A 19,408-nucleotide genomic window follows, 5' to 3' on the forward strand; every position below is an offset into this window, starting at 1 on the left:
CCAATTGGTGATCACAGTAAACAGGACGAATCTTAGTGATGTAAAAAGGTATTGTGTTGTTTCATTGTGATACAAAAGGATGAACAAACATTTCTAAACCCAAAGACATACAACAAAGTGTGGTATAATCAAACTTTAAACTTCCCTTTATAGATTATTCTTCATTATGGTAACAAACAAATAAATACATTGCATCCAAGCCATCATTTACAATATATTAAAGTTGCTGCGTGATATAGCTTTATATATATATCTCTATTGTAGTTATTAAAAAAAACTCATTTGGTAACATTAAGAAAATCAACAAAAGGAAGGTAAGAAGCTTAGTTCATTAAGAAGATGTAGGTGTGTAAACACGTCAGGTTGGACAGAATCACATTCAGAGAGCTCCACGCAGTTGGAGAGAAGCTAAAGCTAATGATCTGGCAGCAAGGACACAGCCCACACAGCACCCCACACACAGCCAGTGAGTCATGCTCACACATCGATGCTACAAGAACCACCTCAACGCTTCCCTTTATTCCTCCACTAAGGTCACTCCATCCTCCTCCTCCTGTGTTTTCTTGGAGGTCTGCAAAGTGCTTTTTTTTCCCCTTTTATGCACCAGTTTTAAAACCTTTGACTCCATTTGTGGCTTCAAGGTTTCAGCTAAATTGTATCCACCAAGTATTACACAACAAAATCCTTCAGAGTTGCTTGTAAATGATAAATATTTACAAGCGACTAGCTAAAGTAGGCTTTTTTTCCCATCTTTGTGGGGTTTTGTGTTAAATTTAAACAATTACAAACACTGTCATCAAAGAGAATCAAATCAAGTTCTGTCAATTGTTTGCTTTGATTATTTATGTACAGGGTTCCTACATAGACGCTCCCACTGCCAACTAGCTGCATATGCCAAAAGACCAGACGGTAATGTGCAGTCACTTTGCAAAATGTCGAGACTGTGCTCCTTTTTGGGGCATAGAAACTTAAGATCATATAGATGTCGATGCAATTCTTTTTCAAAAGTCTTTTTGCACATTTTTATACATCTATTTCTTGTTAAAAGAAGCAATACAGCATCGCAACACAATATTTTTGCAATTTTGTATCAAATCACAGATGCAAATTAGCAATTTGTTTTCATGATATTAATTAATAATATTACAATTAAAATTTTAGGATAAACAGATTAGAATTAAGTAATGATGATTACTTTTACAGGAGACAAAGTAAATACTATTCTCTGGGAATTCACGCATCTTACACGCTTAAAAGCATTTTTCTGTTTACATACATATACTATACATGATAGTATGTTTCTTCCCCCCAAAAAGGGGAACTACCTCGATAATGATGCAATACCGGTCTGGTCTATGTATCACAAGATACTAGTGACATTTTAACGGTCACGCAGCGCAGCACTGGATTTAATATGAAGGATTATTTTATAAAACTTATTTTGTGTAGCTTTTCTGTAGTTTTTAACAATAGCCTTTCAACTTTTCCAAAACATTCTGCTAACTCCAAATCATTTCCAGACCTGGAAAACAGTTTTTTCAAATTCCATAACTTTTCCTGGAATTTCTTGACTGTGGGAACCCTGTAAGTAAATCTCTCTGTCACTCTCCTCTGCGGGTATTGAAGAGGACTCTGTTTTTTAGCTCCTGCAGTGACATCTGAGGACACGCTGTTCTGGTTTCAAAGGGGGATTCCTCGCCATCAGTCTAACCTGGGGCGAAAGGATTTCCTGTTCCTGTCTGGGGTTTTGATTCCCCTCAGTAATAAACTGATGACTGTGACTCCGGCTCTTCTCAAAGCTCCTTTCTTCTAATCGTGGAATGGGATATCTACAATTGCGAGGGGGAAAGGTCTCTTTTCACAATGCCTGGTATTGTAACCGGCGTAGACTGGACTGGAATCCATCATTAAAAGCGACTTTGTGTGGGTGTCATGTCCAGAAATTCAAAACCAACCACCAGAGAGCTACCCCCTTTAAAGAGAAACCTAGCTCACTGATAAGGCAGTGTGGATAAAAAGGTTGGTTCAAAAAATGTTCGTATTGCTTCTCATATACACAAAAACACAAGTGTTACTCCTTAAAAAGTCAAAGGAGTAGCATTTCATCAAAGTTTGGGAAAAGCATCATAAATTATAAAATACATATAGTCCAGTGTCCGCTTCAAATCGCCCCGATTGCATCATCGTCCTTCTGAAACAATCATAGGCAGTAACCTCCAGTTTCATATCCAACATCACACAGAAAAATAACAACAAAAATAACCACAAGAAACTTGTGAAAAAATAATAATGTGCAGAAATCTCTCATCTCTGTCATGTTCTCTGGCACTGTCTACGCTGATGTAAGTGCTAAAAGCTAAAAAATAAAAAAAAAATATGGGGGTCAAAAGAAACAGCTGTTGATGTGAAAGCTCCAATTTTAAGGCTGATTCACTGACCTTTAGACAGTAACACTTTTTGGCTCTTGGTTTGACGGCTATGTTTACATGCACAGCACAAACTTCCATCGGTTTTATGAGAATACTGCATTCATTGTGTAAACACTGTATTTACATGTGAAGTTAATGTTGTTAATACTGTGATAAAAGGAAGGCTTCACCTGCAAAATGATCATTTGATCATGATTAGTTTGTGCAGTTATAGATATTTTGACGTAAATATGTTGCTTTTTAACATGGTCACGTTTACTTCAATTTATAAAGAATGTTCGACTTTTTTGGATTCTTCGTTCACTGCTTTTAACCATTACTCTCCAAAATGTTGAAACAGCCTACAGGAGGATATGAGAGGACCTGGAAATATAGATAATTTTAAATATAAACTAAAAATCTTTTTTAGTCTGGCTCTTATGTCATGTCTTACCATCACAGTTTTATGGTATATACTTATTCTATTTTTTAAGATCCAATTTTGCTTATTTCCGATGTTGTTCTTGTTTTTGTTTCTTCAATTAAACTGTAAAGCACTTTAAATTGCATTTGATATGTTTGAAAGGTGCTATATAGATAACATTTGACAGATTGATTCACTGCGGAGGCATGTGATAAAAACAAAGTTTTCCTCACAAAGTCAAGGTGAGTCACTGACATGCAGATGCTAATTTTGCAGGTGAAACTTTCCTTTAAGATGTGCAGAGTAATCAGATATTAGTCACATTGTTTGGAGGCTTGTTTGAACAGATGGAACACTTACAGACTGATTTCTCTGCAGTTGCATGACTTTCTCCACATAACTTGGTATTTTACAGCTTCTGTCTGTTTACAGTGCAGACCAAATTGTGGAGCAAAAGACACCGAAGAAGCTTTATAGCTGCAGTTTATAAATGCAGCTGCTTCTGCTGTCTAGCAAATATATGCAAACAGCTTAATCAAACTCCTCTGAATTCTAATGTGCATGTAAACATAGTCAGTGGTGAAGTCATGAGGGTGGATGGTGGTCAGTGCAAAGTCTGAAGGAATGTAATGACGCTATGGCACTTGGTGCAGATTGACAGCCGATGTAACAGACAGACAGACAGACACATAGAGATAGACCGTTGGACAGACAAGCAGACAGACAGGGCAGGTTCATGGTCAGCATTCAGTAGTATGACATCAGGAGTTGGAGGGGTCACAGGGGATTTGCCACCCCACCTCCTCCCTGGAAGGTTCAGAGGATCCTGGCAGACAGAGGTGAGGAGGACACCAGCTGTCGGCCGACCGGGTTCAGCACACTGCTGTGTGCTTTCTAACCGACCTGTGATTTAGAGACATTTCAAGGAGGGGCAAGACGCTCCCTCATTCCAGTTCTGAGCAGCCTCCACCAGAGTGTAGAAAGAAAGAGCAGCAGGAGCCAAAAGGATAAGGAGAAGGATGATCGTGGAGGTGATGGCGGTGAAGAAAACATGGACGTGCTTTTAAAGATCAGTTGCCCCCACTATTTAATCTCCATTTTGTCATCCTTATTGGGTTTGGTTGCTCCTTCAGATTGCTCCTCATGTGGCTGTCACCTGTAAGGGAGAAAGGGAAGGAAATAGTGCGGTTAGAGTCCGGTCTCGCCACAGGACATTCTCATGTAATTAATGTTGAGGTCGAAAGCTCCTGGGCCATCTGTTAGGACCTTCCTGATAACGCCTGCACACCAGGACCAGCCTGTGACCTAAATATTTCCCTGCACAATGCATACTAACACATAACAGTTTATTTAATGTAGACACCCCCAATCTGTACAACAGCATGCTGTAGGCCACACAGGCGCTGTCTCTCCAGATATGCAGATTTTTGCAAAAATTAAGACTATATAAACTGATCATTGCACATTTTTAGATTTTTAGACTTCTTACTGTGAACCTCTGATCAATTTTTCACATTTCTGCACAAACTACCACTAGAAACTGCACTGCTCTTTCATTTTAATTAAAAAAATATTATATTCTATACTGTAAATATCATGTATTAATGCATTTGTTCTACATTTATAATTATTATCTTCTATTCTGTGTTCAGAGGGTTTCCCCACACGTTCATTTATTCGTGGTCACCCACCATGATAACAACATCTGCTGCCACGTATTGATTTTGTATCTTTTGGCGCTGGACCGTTCATTAGGGGCGCTAATGGAAAATATATTAATACCATTTGGTTATGCATTGCACCAAACTCTGGGAAAGCAGAGTGTACTGTAGGCACAGGTGGAGCAGCAGAAATCCAGGTGCAGTGAAAAACTAAAAGTTTGCTTTCACTCGCCTCTGCAGCAATTTCTTAAAATTTTTGCAGTGTTTATTTCCTTTAAATTTTCTCGCACTATGTTTATGTTATGCACCAATACATCAGCACAAATTCATTGTATGTGAAAATTTACTTGGCAATAAACTGTATTCTTATACGGATGTTCAAAAGATGTGGTTGGGCAAACTTAAAATGGAAGGCAGTCATTATGAAGCACTCTGTAGTTTCATGGGAGAACTAGTACAACTGTAACAGCCTTTTATCTTGAACCATGAAATGTAAATACACACACCACATGCAACTAATTTTACTCCTGCTGACTTCACTTTAATGAACTCCACCACATTTATTAATATAAATTTGACCAAAGCAAGAATGTCTTTCTTGTGAACAAGCAGTTTTTTGATCTTTATTTGGCAACAAGTTGCCATATTTATTTCAGTCTAGGCAAAGCATTTAATATTTGTTCATATGTACATGACAATAATGTGTTTTCTTGTTTTAATGTATGTAAGTATATGAAGTATTTTAGAATTACATAACAAATTCTCAGTGGAGATGATGAGGCTTCAATGAGGCACACCTGTATTTTGACATTATTCTAATAGTTTTGCAATTCAGGCATATTTAATGGTTGCACTTGCAGATTTGCATATCATAGAGGACTGGAGATCTGCGCTCTTGGAGTGGCTCTCTAGTTTATTCATGTAAGCACAAAAATCTCAACATGAAGAAATACATAAAAAAACTGTATTATTTGTTTATGACAGTGCAGTCTGACTTTTTAAAATCTCCTCCAGCTGCTGAAATCCGCATAAACAAAGCTCATATGAGGGGAAAATACAACCCCAGAGGGGACAACTACACTCCGGTTGGAGATTAGACCATCAGGTCCTCATCATCTCTTCAGATTGGATAAGAGAGATGGCGGTGCGTCCTGTTGTTTGTTTTTGCTCTGTCATTAAGGTGCCCTGGATGCTCCAGTACACAAGCTACTACTGCTGCTACAATGGGATTAGTGCAGAGAGCTCAGCGGAGCGATGTTCCGCACTCCCAAACACACATTGACACACACACCCACAGACCCACAGTGTGCTAAATAGACATATCCGTACACACTCACAAATACACACATGCAGACTCACTGCTGTGCTCCCGAAACACAACATCATACAAACAAGGGTAATAGCTTAAACAGGAGGATTAGAGGATTCTCAAAAACAATGTGTTTTGTTTCTGTAGCTGCAGATCCAATCCTCTCTGGGACGAAGCATTTCCCTCAATTATTAGTGTCAGTTGTTGCCGTAAACTGTGAATTGTTTATGAGCCAAACTCAGAATTAAATTGCTCAAATGCCAGCGTGACACAGAGATAATTAAAGCTGTGAATGCTTTGATATGTGCGAGATTGGCCGCCCTCCTCCTCAGCAGCTTCACTATTGCTGTGCTGGAGACTGTTGGCTTCTCAAGCAAAGGGGAGGTCCGACTGGTCTGGCAAGCGAACAAAACTCTAATCAGACCGACTTGTAGTGGTTTTTGGCTGCGAAGATGCGAATCGTGAGCACTGACATTGCTGTGGATCTGACTGGCTTCTCACTCGAGGAACGACAGAGAGAGAGCAGTGAATGGATCGCTGCATGAGTCCAAAGATACTTTACTGTAGTGAGGAAGCATCATGATAAAGCACTGACAACAACTGTGATATTTGAAAATGAAATATTAATGCCGATAATACACATATGATTATATCATGTAAGAATGCGGCACCTCTTAAATTATTTCTTTCTGTTCTCGTTTTGTCTCCCATCCCCAACACCATCTGGTTTCCTTTTCACTGTCCATTAGGTGTAACTGCTAATTTTTTACACTTTTGTATAATTATAGTTACAGACTGTCTTTACATCTCTCTACACTCAATACACACAATATTTTGAATATAATTAATTTACCAAAAAAATAGAAAAAACACACAATAAACAAAGTAATGTTTGCCTCAAGTTTTTTTTTTTTTTTTAAATTTTCTATAGATTTTGTAATGATATCCTTATTGTGAACCCTTTCGGCCACAATAAAGAAAAAAAGGTCTGGAAGAGCAGATTCGCAGAAAATAAATGCTCTGTGGCTTGTTTTTGTTTTTTTAAACTAATCACAGTCATCTTAGGCTTCACTAAGCACAGGATGCAGCGATAGTGCCCTTGCAAAAAAAGTGTCAAGGTGAACTTGTTTTGGTGAAACATTAACACATGGGGAGGCGAGCACTGTCATCAAAATGACCTCGAATGAAAATGCCACAGAAACATTAACCGGAGTGTGTTCATGTGTAATTCAACTTTGACTGATAAAAAGACAATGAGAATTTGCTAATTGGTGTTGTGCAGGTGAAGCCTGGTTATACTTTAGATCTGGAGGAGCTTATCACCTTATCATACTCTTATAGACATTTGTGTGAAATTTAGGTGAATGAATTCTCTAATTATAGCCAAAAACATGGTTTATGATGTCACAGTAACCTTGACCTTTGTCTTTCAACCACCAAATTCTAATCATTTCATTCTTAAGTCCAAGTGGACGTTTGTGTAAAATTTGAAGAAGTTCCCTCAAGGTGTTCTTGAGATATCACGTTCAAGAGAATGAGACGGATGCAAGGTCACAGTGACCATTGACCTATGACCAGCAAACTCATAGCAGTTCATTCTTAAGTTCAAGTGAACGTTTGTGTCAAATTTGAAGAAATTCCCTTCAGGTGTTCATGAGATTTTGGTTTAAAAGCAATGAGATGGATGCACCTTTGACCACCAAAGCATAATCCGTTCATCCTTGAGTCCAATTTGATGTTTGTGCCTAATTTGAAAAAGTTCCTTCAACCTGTTCTTCAGATACCCCATTCACTAGAATGAGACAAACAAGGGCTCAGTGACCTTGACCTTTGACCTAAGACTACCAAATTCGAATCCGTTTATCCTTAAGTCAAAGTGAGCCTTTGTGCCAAATTTGAAGGAAATTCCATCAAGGTGAAATATCACATTCACAAAATGAACCAAATAAACAAATGGACAACCTAAAAACATAATGCCTCTGTCATAATGTCTGGAGTTTTGTCCAAACAACTCTGGAAAAAGCTAAACTATGACACACAGGTGCAAAAAAAACCCCAAAACAAACTGATTTGGGCCAAATTAGCTTGTACTATGAACTTGTGTGTGTGTAGATGTAAGTGTGTGTGGTCTGTGGTCACTGCCCTCCCCGGCACCATGAACCTACTCGGCACTGCTGACTGAGGACTCAAAGCTTTTGTTGAATGATAAGAGTGTGAAGTTGGAAAGTATGTGCCTGCAGCTGTATAAACACTCCTAACAGTTAAAGTTTGGACAGCGGTGACTGAATCAGAGTTTTGCCTCGTGATGCGAGTTTCCAACCCGTGTAATATGGAATTGTGGTTACTGAATAAATGAGTGTGAAGCTCCGCTGTCAGATCTCACGCTGATCTTTTGACAGCCCCCGGCTCGGGGATGTCCTCTAGCTATCATGCAGTGTCGGGTGAATCTGGTCAGCTGAGGCCGGCTCCTCCTGCAGAGGAAGTTAATTGGATCTCAGTGTATCTGATCTCCGTCTGGGATTGCATCAGCGGAGATTAATAGCTTGCGATGTATAACAGCTTAGGCGATTACTGCTTCTCTTCATCCTCGTTTATTCAGCGGTCATGTGTCTTTTCTCTCCTCCTTTAAATTCCACTCCATCACTTACACTTCTACTCAGAGCCAAACACTTTTCCCTGTAATCTAAACAGTCCTCTGAATATACCTCAGCACATCATGATGGCATGTATCTACATTTCTTTCTTTATTTCACGCAGCAAATTCACAAGCTGAGCTCACTTTTGTACATCTAGGAAACTCATTGCCTTGATAAAGATAAGGAAATATAACTATTGTTTTTAATTTATATATATTTGATACCTAATTGTTAAGTTCACTTAAATTTTGGTTGTATTTACTCAAAATTGTGCAGTTTTTGCAACTCACACATGACGAGTGAATTATCTCGTTCTTTATTAGTGATAGCAACTTAAGTTTTTAAGTACACCAAGTCAGTCAGACTTAACTGAATGGTTGGTGTATTTTGTAAGTTGCCTAATTGTGTTTTGATATTTGTGATAAAACAGCATGTTGACATCTCAATTCAGAGAAAGAGATTTAGTCTGGATATTTCTATTTTTTTCTAGGATCTTTTACAAGGCTTCAAAGTGAATTTGTTTTGATTGTTTGATTTTGTTTGTTTCATACGAGCACCAGTCTTGTTTCAGACTCAGTCTTGCATAACAAAACAGTTTTGAATTCCATGTTAACAAGGTAAAGCAATTCAAGGGACCGAAATGGCCATGTTGTTTTTCCATTGCTAAAATTTAGGCGAGCTTTCGAGCGTTTAATTCCACACGCCTTCTAGTTTCATATGATGCCAGTATCATCACTCCAGCCTCTTAAAGATGGAAATGTCTGTCTTTAATTAAAGTGATAAAAAAAAATGAATACGTTAATTGTGGTGATTAATGCATTAACAGCCCTAATATATGGTCACACAACATAAGAATACTTATTTTTACTACTTAGCTTTTTTAATGGCAATCAATTTTTCTTAAATAAGATCAAGTTGTCAGATTTTACAGTGTACCTCAGAGCAGCACCTCTGGGAGGAGCAGTCAGAGCAACGAGACTTAACACTTGTCACTAAAAAGCAGATGAACTGTGAACTGTATTGATCGGTGAGTCAGACACGAGGGAGGAAATATTGCCCGCCACTGATTGGATTATCCTCCAAAACAAATTTGTTAAAAATCAATCACCGCAGAGCGCCTGGGTAGTTCGCTTTAGAATTGAAATGATCAGTTCGCAGGCATATTCAACTTTGACCTCATGTAGCTGTAATCACTGTTCTCTATAATTAGCCCTGTGTGACAGCGGGGAGAAAATGCTTTAGCCGCTGTGTGCGACAGAGAGCTGACAAAACCCTCAGGCTGAGAGCACAAACTGCCTCTGAAACCCGATCTGTGTGGCAGCCATGCGGGAGCCTTTCATGTCACCTGTCATTAGCCGTGCATGCTAATGTCGCCCTGCCAGCAGTAATGACATTGCAGTACTTAAAGTAAAAGGCCACACTGGAAGTTTTGCATATTATAGCCCATTAACTACAAATTGTGTATCCTTGATATTTCTCCGGGCTATTTTTCAAAGCATGGTGCAGCTTTTTAAAGACTGATTTCCTGCCTTAAAGACAGCTGGCGCCTGCTATTTATCAGCGCATACTGCAAATCAACTTGCAGAGCTTTCAGAGTTGCATGTGATGAGTAAAGTTAGGCTATGTTATGTGGTGATGCAGCTGCAAGCACTAAGTGTAGGAACACTCGCATTAGTGGTACATTAAAGGTTATTTTGACACTGCAGATTTGGCTGCCTGCAGAAATCTAATGATGCAAGAAACAACTACATTCATGTGTTCCTTTTACACATTGACATGTTGTTTACTGGTTGTGTTTCCATTAATATATCTCCTTAATTATTACATTTATGAGTTTTTTTAAATCTTTGCATTTCATTGTCCAATCAGAGGTGACTAATAATGACTAAAAAGTTTTTATTTATCTATTTTTTAGGAAGCTGCTGCTCTGCGGCAGATTGTCTAGAGATTCAAAATCTTGCCTTTTTTCATGTGATGCACGTGGTTTCAGCAAATATAGACAATGAAAATGGTCTTTGATAATTGTATAAGCATCATACCACCTTTTGTCACAGTTTCATTGCTATATCTGTCCCAGACATTTTTTGAACTCATCACCTCCTATTTGTGGTTCAAAATAAAAGCCCACAGACAACATTTCTGTAGACAGCACCCCTCCATTTGTTAAAGGAGGCTTTCAGTTCTGAATATTTGCTGGACAGTGTTGTTGACAATACAGTGCTTTGCATGGCATCCACAAATTAGTAGACTACCAGTCTTAACTTGTGGAAATGCAGTGCTCATTGCAGCAGGCAGCTATGCAGCATCAGTGCTATTTGTGTTAACACCACATGCTTGAAAGCATTTCTGTTATTCAGGAAGCTAGACGTACATGCTGCCCATGCAGGCACTGTGGCCATGGTGTAAAGACTGCCCTGATGCAGGCAACCTGGTGGAAAGGTGTTCTTTAATATTCCCTCCACCTAGATTTCACAAAGCACAAAATTGCTCTCAAATAGAGAAGCAAAAGACAGGAAAGAAGCCTCACAGGGCCCAGAGACAAGAGTTTCTGGCTAACAATATCTGCCAACATGAGGTCTGCATTAGACTGGGGAACGATCAGAATGCCCTGAGTGTGCTTTTCCCCACCTCTCTTATGCCCTCAGAAAGGGCGTCGTCACACCCTGATTGGCTCACAGGGACAATGCACCAAGCTGCTTTCAATTCATACTGAGGAGTAGCAACAGGTGATCTGAATTACCCTTCAATCAACTCAGAGGAACTGTAACATCCAGCTGAAATGAACTGGGAAGAGGGAAATAACAACAAAGCAAACAACAAATGACGGACTGCTACAGTTTTGCACCAGCCTGCACACCCTAAAAAACATTAAAATGTAAAGTGACTTTGAAAAATGTATCAACCAGGAACTTTATTTTCACTTTAACTTAAGTTATTGTTTTATGGGAGTCATTTTACTGTTACTTGTGTATAGATTTTCAGAACTGCATTGCACCATTGCATCCAATTCCATGTTGTAATAAAATACATTACTGCACAATGAGACAATAAAGCTGGACCTTAAACCTTAAAATGCTTTTCATCGGCCGATGGTCAAATGTTTGATGTCAGAGCCATTAAATGCATAAAGAAAAGCATTTTTATAGTGGTCATAACTGACTTATGATTGATAGACAGAACACAATGACATTTTGTCCTTTAAGTAATCCTTTGAGTCTCCTGTAGTCAATTTTGTGTCTTATTAAGGCAATGTTGTCTCTCTTTGAGGTATTTTTGTGTCTACTTGTGGTTGTGTCTCTATGTGGTTGTTTTGTGTCTTTTTAGTTGTCCTTTTGGTCCCTTGGGGGCAATTCTGTGTCTTATTAAGGCACTTTCATCCTTCTGTGAGGTAAATTTGTGTCTTTTCTGTGGCTTTGTAGTCATTTTGTGGTTCTTTTGTGTCTCTTCGTGGTTATTGTGTGTCTTGTTAATGGTTCTTTTGATCTCTCAGAGGTAGTTTTGTGTCTTATTTAAGCAATTTTGTCGAATTCTGATTGCCTGGTAGGCCTGTTTAGTAATTTATTCATGCAACAGGATGCTCCGTAAATTTGTAGTTGCTTCATTCTAAAGTTAAATAAATGAAAGCTAATGGCTGTTTTTCAGGTAAAAAAAAGTCTAAGAAATATAAAATACTTTGCAATAATAAAAAGTGTTTCTGTTGTTCACGGGATCATCCTGTCTTCCGCCTGCAGGAATTTGCACCTTCGTTCAGTTTTTCCACAAAGTTGACTGTTACCTTCAAATACTGCAGGGAGCTGCAACTGGCAGTACACACTGCTTCCTCAACTGAAATTTAACAGAAATCCCACACACCTCAATTTCTTGGTTTTCACAAGTTGGTGTAATTTTATCATGAAAAACTCGAGCAGCGAGCGTATGATCAAACCTTTTGACATTTTTTGTTCTTTGTACACCAAGACAAAAAAAGGATTTAAATAAACTATTTTTAAAGAGAGCTACAGAGTGTTTTGTGTGTCGCACAGTTATCACTCTGCCCTTCTCTATGTCCCGCTGAAGACACACACAGAGCATTATTGAGAGGTGGTGATAATAAAGCAAGCAGTACACACATGTATGACCCATTTTTTCCTACTTTGTGTACATACAGTATTTTGACGGATGTTTGTAGGACAAATAAACCCTGATAGGGTTACAAAGACGTGATTAGGAAGGAGTAAAACCTTGACCTTTTGGCTAAACATGATAACCTTTACAAAAAAGTCACAACAGATTCCTTGTCCTTCTAATCAGTGAGTCAGAGTTTAATCTCGTTATTCTAACCGGCGACTACAGTAGCTCCCCATTGTCCTATGGTTCAGAGTTGGCTGGTGTGCTGCCAATTATTGTTTTTTTCTTTGCTCGGTTAATAATTAGAGAGGTTTTGCACCATGTGTGTGAGTCTGATAAAGGCAGGAAGGAGGGAAGGCAACTCAGTTCTTGATAAGAGGCCAGATAGTCGGTCAAATAACCACCACTTCAAGAATGCCTGGACACTCCCCGAGCACAATGGGGCGGGAAATGGATCATAGATCAGTCATTTGTGTATCTTCATGTTTATCACCTCCAGCGTTTAGGCTGCCATTTAAGGGTAACTTTGGTATTTTTCAGCCTGGACCCTGTTTTCCCATGTCTCTGTGTCTAAGTGACTAATGGAGACAACATCTTTTGGAATTTGAAGAGTATGTAATGTTAATGTGCAGTTTGCGCTCACTAAAATCACCTGTTTTTGCCACTGACAGGCTCATATTATTATTCAAAGTGTCTGACAGCATTATGGAAAGATCCTTGCAGAGACTGACATTTTTGTTAAAGAGTGAGATCTTTTTTATTTAACCAGAAACAGCCCCAAATTAGCTATCACCTAACCCACCAAACTTCATTTAGATGACTGGTCATTTAATTCTTGTAAAACACACTTTATACAGAGATGACAGAAACAAATTAAAAGTCACAAAAGCCGTTTTGGTTTGTCTTTCTAACTCTGGTTTAGTTGAAATAAACCCCTAGATGTAAAATTATGCTGGTTCTATACATGCTTAAATTACTGTTTTGACCTGTTTTAAATGGTCTGGTGGGTAATCAGGTTTAACAAAAAAGATCTTACTCTTTAACAACAAGGTCTATCTCTGTCGGGATTCTTTCTAGAGGTTGTCTGACAGTAGGAGGGTCTCCTTTACAGATTTGCGCAAAACTTAACCAATATTTTCGAAAATGTTGATAAAACACAATTGCAAGATGACTGCATTTCCACTGAGTGATATTATGCGACTTCTCTCGCAATAACATTTCAAGAAGCATGGCAATGGATCTTCATAACATTAGCAGGTTTATTTCTCTTGCAGCCACTGCACGAGCCGTCATTATTTTCCAAGTGTTTATGTAAAACTTCCAGATGATCCGCTCAGCTTTTAAAGAGTTATGCGATGCAGTGCATGCCTGCTGCATCATGCCAGAGGGAGTCAGTTCCTACTGACAAGTGCATAGTCATAGAATCATATGACCTAAAAAAGTGAAAACAGTGTTTCCATTGCAGTTTTGCAAAATATGCAATTCTTTGCTATTCCGAATCTCCTGAAATACCACCTCATGCAAGCGTAAAAGATTTTTGTGATAAATGGGAGTTCTTTTGAAAGTGATGTGTTTCCATTAGGTGTACTTTATATTTGCAGTTTTAATTTGCGCAGTTTGAGGGTTAATAGGCATTCGCCTAATGACAAAAACAAGCATTTTTACTGGACATAAGATGACAGCGCAAAAGTGCCCTGAGTGGTTACATAAGAACCTACTTAGTGGTTTCCAGTTGCACTGCTCTCACTCAGTACTGGACCAATTTTAAAAAACGTTGTTTCCATTAGTCACTTAAACACAAAAACATGTGAAAATAGAGTTCAGGTTGAAAAATACTGAAGTTCCCCTTTAAACTCTGGATAGCTTCAGGTCACAGCGTCCTTAAAGTCCTTAAAAACTTTTCCTATATTTGTTCCTCCTAATGAGAGGAGCTCTACATGATGCTTCCCAGGTAATGAGACAAGAGAGAGCTATAAATGTTGATGTTCCAAGACCGTCTCTTTGTGAACAGCCACTTAAACTGCTGATGTGAAAAGCATTAAAGTGTAAAAGCGTCTTTAGGAGAAAAGGCAATTTACCTGGTCATACCTTGACTGAGGAGGGGGGTCGTGTCAGCTGGTTCAACCTGCGGAGAGAGGAACAGTTTTAGGCGTCAGCGATGCACAAATGCTTTCAGACAGATCTTCTTAAACTAAATTCAACATTTATTATTCTCTTTTTCCGCCAGTTCCTCCTAATTTCACTCATCACATGCTAACTGTCTTCCTCGGTTTGTCAGATCTGCTGATCCTCCAGGCTGCAGTGCTCAGCCTGCCCTATTCTCTTTTTCCGCCAGTTCCTCCTAATTTCACTCATCACATGCTAACTGTCTTCCTCGGTTTGTCAGATCTGCTGATCCTCCAGGCTGCAGTGCTCAGCCTGCCCTGACCCACACTGAATCTGTAGTCAAAGAGCACTGGCATGGCAGAAGAGACAGCTCTGCTCTCCCACATCACTACGTGTAAATGTGGACTGGGTGAATGTGTGGGAAGGGGGGGGGCATGCTCTGAACCTGAGCTATTAATGGCAATCCTGCAGCCCAAAAAAGCTAACAACCTAGAAATATTAAAGCACTCTTTAAGGCTGGAAATAGAAAGGCGCGCTCCAGTGAGTAACTCGTTCAGCTCCGCGCCTTTTATAAATAGCACTGAGTATCTGAGGACAGACTCAGAGGAGGGGGAAAAAAGCCACAAAGCGTTGTGTAAAGTCACAGGGAATTTATAAATTGGGGGCTTTATAGCGTGAATGAAATCTATAAATATCACAGTCATGAAGCAGCCCTAGTTGTACGAAGTTGTGGATGTTGTCATCTCTCTTGGTCCCTGAGGTGCTGTTTGCAGCTTGTTACATAACAGCTGCTGCTGTTCAAGTTTGAGGTTTTTCTTCATTGCAATGTGAAGTACAAATCTCTGCAGTTCTGTAGAGGTCTTTAGTTTGCTATGTGAGGTATGCAATGTTGTGTTTGCTTTACATATATACACCTGGATGTAATCTGACAAGTTGGTGTATGATTAACCCATCTATAGGTTTTGTGTCTTTTTAGTAGTCCTTTGGGTCTCTTTGAGGTAATTCTTTGTCTTTTTTGGTCACTGGTGTCTCTTTATTGTATTTTGTGTCTTCTTTTGGTTGTTTTGTGTCTCTTTGTATTTATTTTGTGTCTTTCCAGTAGTACTTTTGGTCTTTTGGAGGTAATTTTGTGTCTTATTCAAGCCATTTATTCTTTTTTTGAGGTAATTTTATGTCTTTTGTGGTCATTTTGTGTCACTTTGTATTTCTGATTTGTGTCTTTTTTGTATCGCTTTATAGTTGTTTCATGTCTCTGTGGTTGTTCTGCCCATTTTTGTAGTTATGTTATGTGAGGTATGCAACATTGTGTTTACTTTACATATATACACCTGGATGTAATCTGACAAGCTGGTGAATGATTAACCCATCTACAGGTCAAGCATAGAGGCAAAGTGGAGGTGAACAAGGATAGTTCTCATAGGGCAGTTCTTGGTAGATAGAGGACTGTTTTCAAAGTGTATTCTTAGAGTAATATCCTTACATTAAATATCATACATGTGACTTGCACTGGATGCATGAATTTCAACCCTGTCAGAGACTTAAGTAATTGTTGGCATTGTATGTTTCTGCACAAAACTCAGTTATGGTTAGAGAAAGATCATGTTTTTGCCCACAACATATTTGGTTCCACAAACGCTGCTGAAAATGCTGCCTTTGTTATTTCAAAAAACAACCGGTATTGTTGTTTGTTGGTTTTGAACAGTGGTTTGCGGTGTCTGCAGCTTGGCATCTTGCCGCACTGTCCTGGTAAGAAAAACAGCAATGTCTCAGTGAAAAACAATAACTTTTCTTGGAACTATCCTGGCAAGAAATGCAGCAATTTCTCTGTAAAATTTTTTTTTTGTGGCACTATTCCAGCAGAAAATGCTGCAATGTCTTGGCAAAAAACAGCTGCTTTTCATGGCACTATATCAGCAGGAAATGCAGCAATGTCTCGGTAAAAGACAACCCCTATTTGTGGCACAAGCCCTGGTGGAAACAGAGCAACAGGTCACTAAAGAACATCCATGTTTGGTGGCTAAAAAGATGCTGGAAACGCACTGATGACTCGCTAATAAACAACCAGAATTGTTGTTGCTCTCAAAAAAGTGTTCTGCAGTGGTCTGCGACTTGGCAGGTGTCTCGCCTTGGTGTCACGCCATCCACCGTCCCTTCCACCTCCAGATGACAAAGTTAGATCTTATACACGTAATCAGAACTACTTGCTTGAAACATTGATATGATACATATGATATGTTCAAATCTAATGTATACGCAGTTTGAGGAAACATAAATTGCTAACTTTTTCCTCTGGAGACTGGGCTATGAATGTAGTTTATGAATATTAATATTAAAAAATGCAGCTTATTATCATTTATAACAGCAGACTGGCTGTTGATTTGTATGTGTTCATAATTTATTAACATTTAGAACTGCACACTTGTTGGCTCATTATAAAGTGACAGATTTATCAGAAAGTGCTACCAATTGTTTAGACACGGTATTGATGTCGTCAAATGTAGCATTATAAACTTTATCACAACCAAGCCAACCTTTACACATCTATGTTTAGGATCGTATTTGTGAAAAAGAACATTCAGGAGCAACCTCCCAGTGTTTCTGTGTCATATCTGAGATTTTTTCACTCCATCTGTTGCTCCATTAGCTTTGCCCTACAGCGTGCAGTGTGAAAGTCGAGGGGTTGTGGTTAGATATAGTCTGAGTGAACATGTGCCATCTGCCCATACTGTGCAATACTGTGGTGAGATAGCTTGAACCACATATTGGACCACAAACTGGTATCTATTACTGGCACGGCGGCAGGAATGTGACTTTTCTTTTAGTAATTGTTTCACATTTCTTCCCTTTTTTTCCTGGAGCAGGCCCAACAGAAGCCACAGCACGGCTTAGTGGTGCCTTTGCAGAGGCTTCTTTAAAATTACAACATTACACAGAGGACATATTAACGGCTTGAAAGGTAGCTTGACCCCAGGATTAGAAACTGAAACTTGAAGTTCAGTTTCCACATTTCTTTTGCAAATCTTAAGTTGTCTTCGAGTCTTAAAAATTTTCTTTTTAATGAAGGGTTTTGGCGTGGGAACAACAAGCAATCAACTCCACAGGGTGAAGACATCAGACATCAGTCTGCCATCCTGTCTAAAAATGCCCCTCATCTTCAACAGGAAGGAAGTCATTTCTGAGAGCGCTGGCACCGAGGGACTATGTCAGTGTGATAAAATAGTAGGAAAAATAAGTCAGAAAGAAACAAGAAGTCATGTCTCACCATCTGAAAGAGGATGTACTATGTGTTTGTTTTTGCCTTTTAAGGCCATGACGGACTCTCGTGCCCTCTCGGTTTCACGTTTTGGGTGTTTGAAAGAGGAAAATATGAATGCATGAATGAGACGAGGCGGCAGCTGGTAAAAGTTGAAGTAAGCACACTTAAACAAATTGATGGCTAGAACAGCTTGTGTCAGCTCTGGAGCACTTTAAGCTGACTGGGACTTTCTACTGGCTCGAGGGCCTTTCGGAGTCTTGCAGGGTTGGCACCATTGTTGGCATCACCGGGCAGCTTGTCCGTGACACACATCAAGCACCAACCTCTGGTGCAAAGAGTATGACATTGTTGAGATTCCTAACCTCTTTGTAATTGTATGGCACCAAGCAGAGGTGTGGACTCGAGTCACATGACTCAGACTCGAGTCACAAATTTGTGACTTAAAATTTAACTAAAATCAGAAAGACTTGTTACTCGACTTAGCACCATTGCATACATTGCATTGCTTAGAGGAATCAAAAACGGCATGACAGCATTGGCAACTAGTGTGACATAAAGCATAGACGCAAGCAGCATTTTCTAAATACCACAATGGCATTCATGTGTCAATAACAATCATTTACAAGTCCCAGTACATGGTGGCTGTTATCATCTTCTGTTTGGAAGGTAAAGAGCTCTCGAATCTCATTGTTTTTCAATTTGCTTAAATTTATGGCTGCTGTTCTTATTTAAAGTCATGAAAACTTCACACTTGCCCCACCCATTGTCACGTTTTTTTCGGCTTCATGCTTAAAACAGATTCCATTTTGGGGCTGTCATTACCTCCATTTTGTGTCTCTTTGTGGAAATTTGGTGTGTTGTCATGCGTCTCTGTGTGTTTTGTGTGTGTTTTTTTGGTTGTTTTGCCACTTTCATTAGATATTTTGTCTGTTTGCAGTTCCTTTGCATGTCTTTGTTGTCTTTTTGAGTCTCTTCAGACTGGTGCATGTTAATTTGAGTGGTATTTTGCAGGTGAAGGCTGGAGGGGAACACTTCGGGCTCCTGTGACCTGTAGGCCCGCTCAGTAATCCATCTATGGGGACTTGAGTGCAAAAACTTGAGACTTACTTGTGACTTGGTTCTGCCTCTCACACTTAGAATAACACCAGTATTATTGCTACTGCTTCAGCCTCTTGCTCTGAGGTGGTGTGTTTGGATTTTTGGAGCTCTTACTCAGAAAGTCAGTGAAGGACAACTCCAGCAAGTCTTAAATATTTAAAGAATGAATGACTAAATAACAAATGAAATAATGATGAGTTACCCAAATAACGTCTGAGTCACTTACTGTTTATCGGCCTTCTCCCTGTCATCCAGGAAAAACAGCGCAGTGGCCAGGAAAAACATGCCCCCCAGGACGATGATGAAGGGACAGAGCATGAGGGCATAGCCCAGGCTGAGGAACCGCCACAGTGCTGACGTAGCGTAGCTCTGCTGAAGGGCGTCTGAGATCTGCGCATACACA

The 19,408-nt window shown here is 39.4% G+C and overlaps 1 protein-coding gene across 2 annotated transcripts in view; it reads right to left on the reverse strand.

Moving 5' to 3' along the window:
- Positions 1 to 1,532: 1,532 nt before the first annotated feature.
- Positions 1,533 to 19,408, reverse strand: part of spns2 (spinster homolog 2 (Drosophila)) — a 94,229-nt gene continuing 76,353 nt past the window's right edge. Inside the window, exons 11-13 of one of the 2 annotated variants that reach the window (XM_042499776.1) lie at positions 19,232 to 19,395; positions 14,634 to 14,670; positions 1,533 to 3,988 (exon numbers count right to left, since the gene is read on the reverse strand). In XM_042499776.1, coding sequence (XP_042355710.1) covers positions 3,974 to 3,988; positions 14,634 to 14,670; positions 19,232 to 19,395 — 216 coding nt within the window. In that variant the 3' untranslated portion in view covers positions 1,533 to 3,973. Of the gene's footprint in view, positions 3,989 to 14,623; positions 14,671 to 19,231; positions 19,396 to 19,408 lie in introns of both variants that reach the window. The other variant, XM_042499777.1, reaches the window with a different exon arrangement.

The sequence above is a fragment of the Plectropomus leopardus genome, chromosome 13 (assembly GCF_008729295.1).
Source record: "Plectropomus leopardus isolate mb chromosome 13, YSFRI_Pleo_2.0, whole genome shotgun sequence".
NCBI lineage: Eukaryota > Metazoa > Chordata > Actinopteri > Perciformes > Serranidae > Plectropomus > Plectropomus leopardus.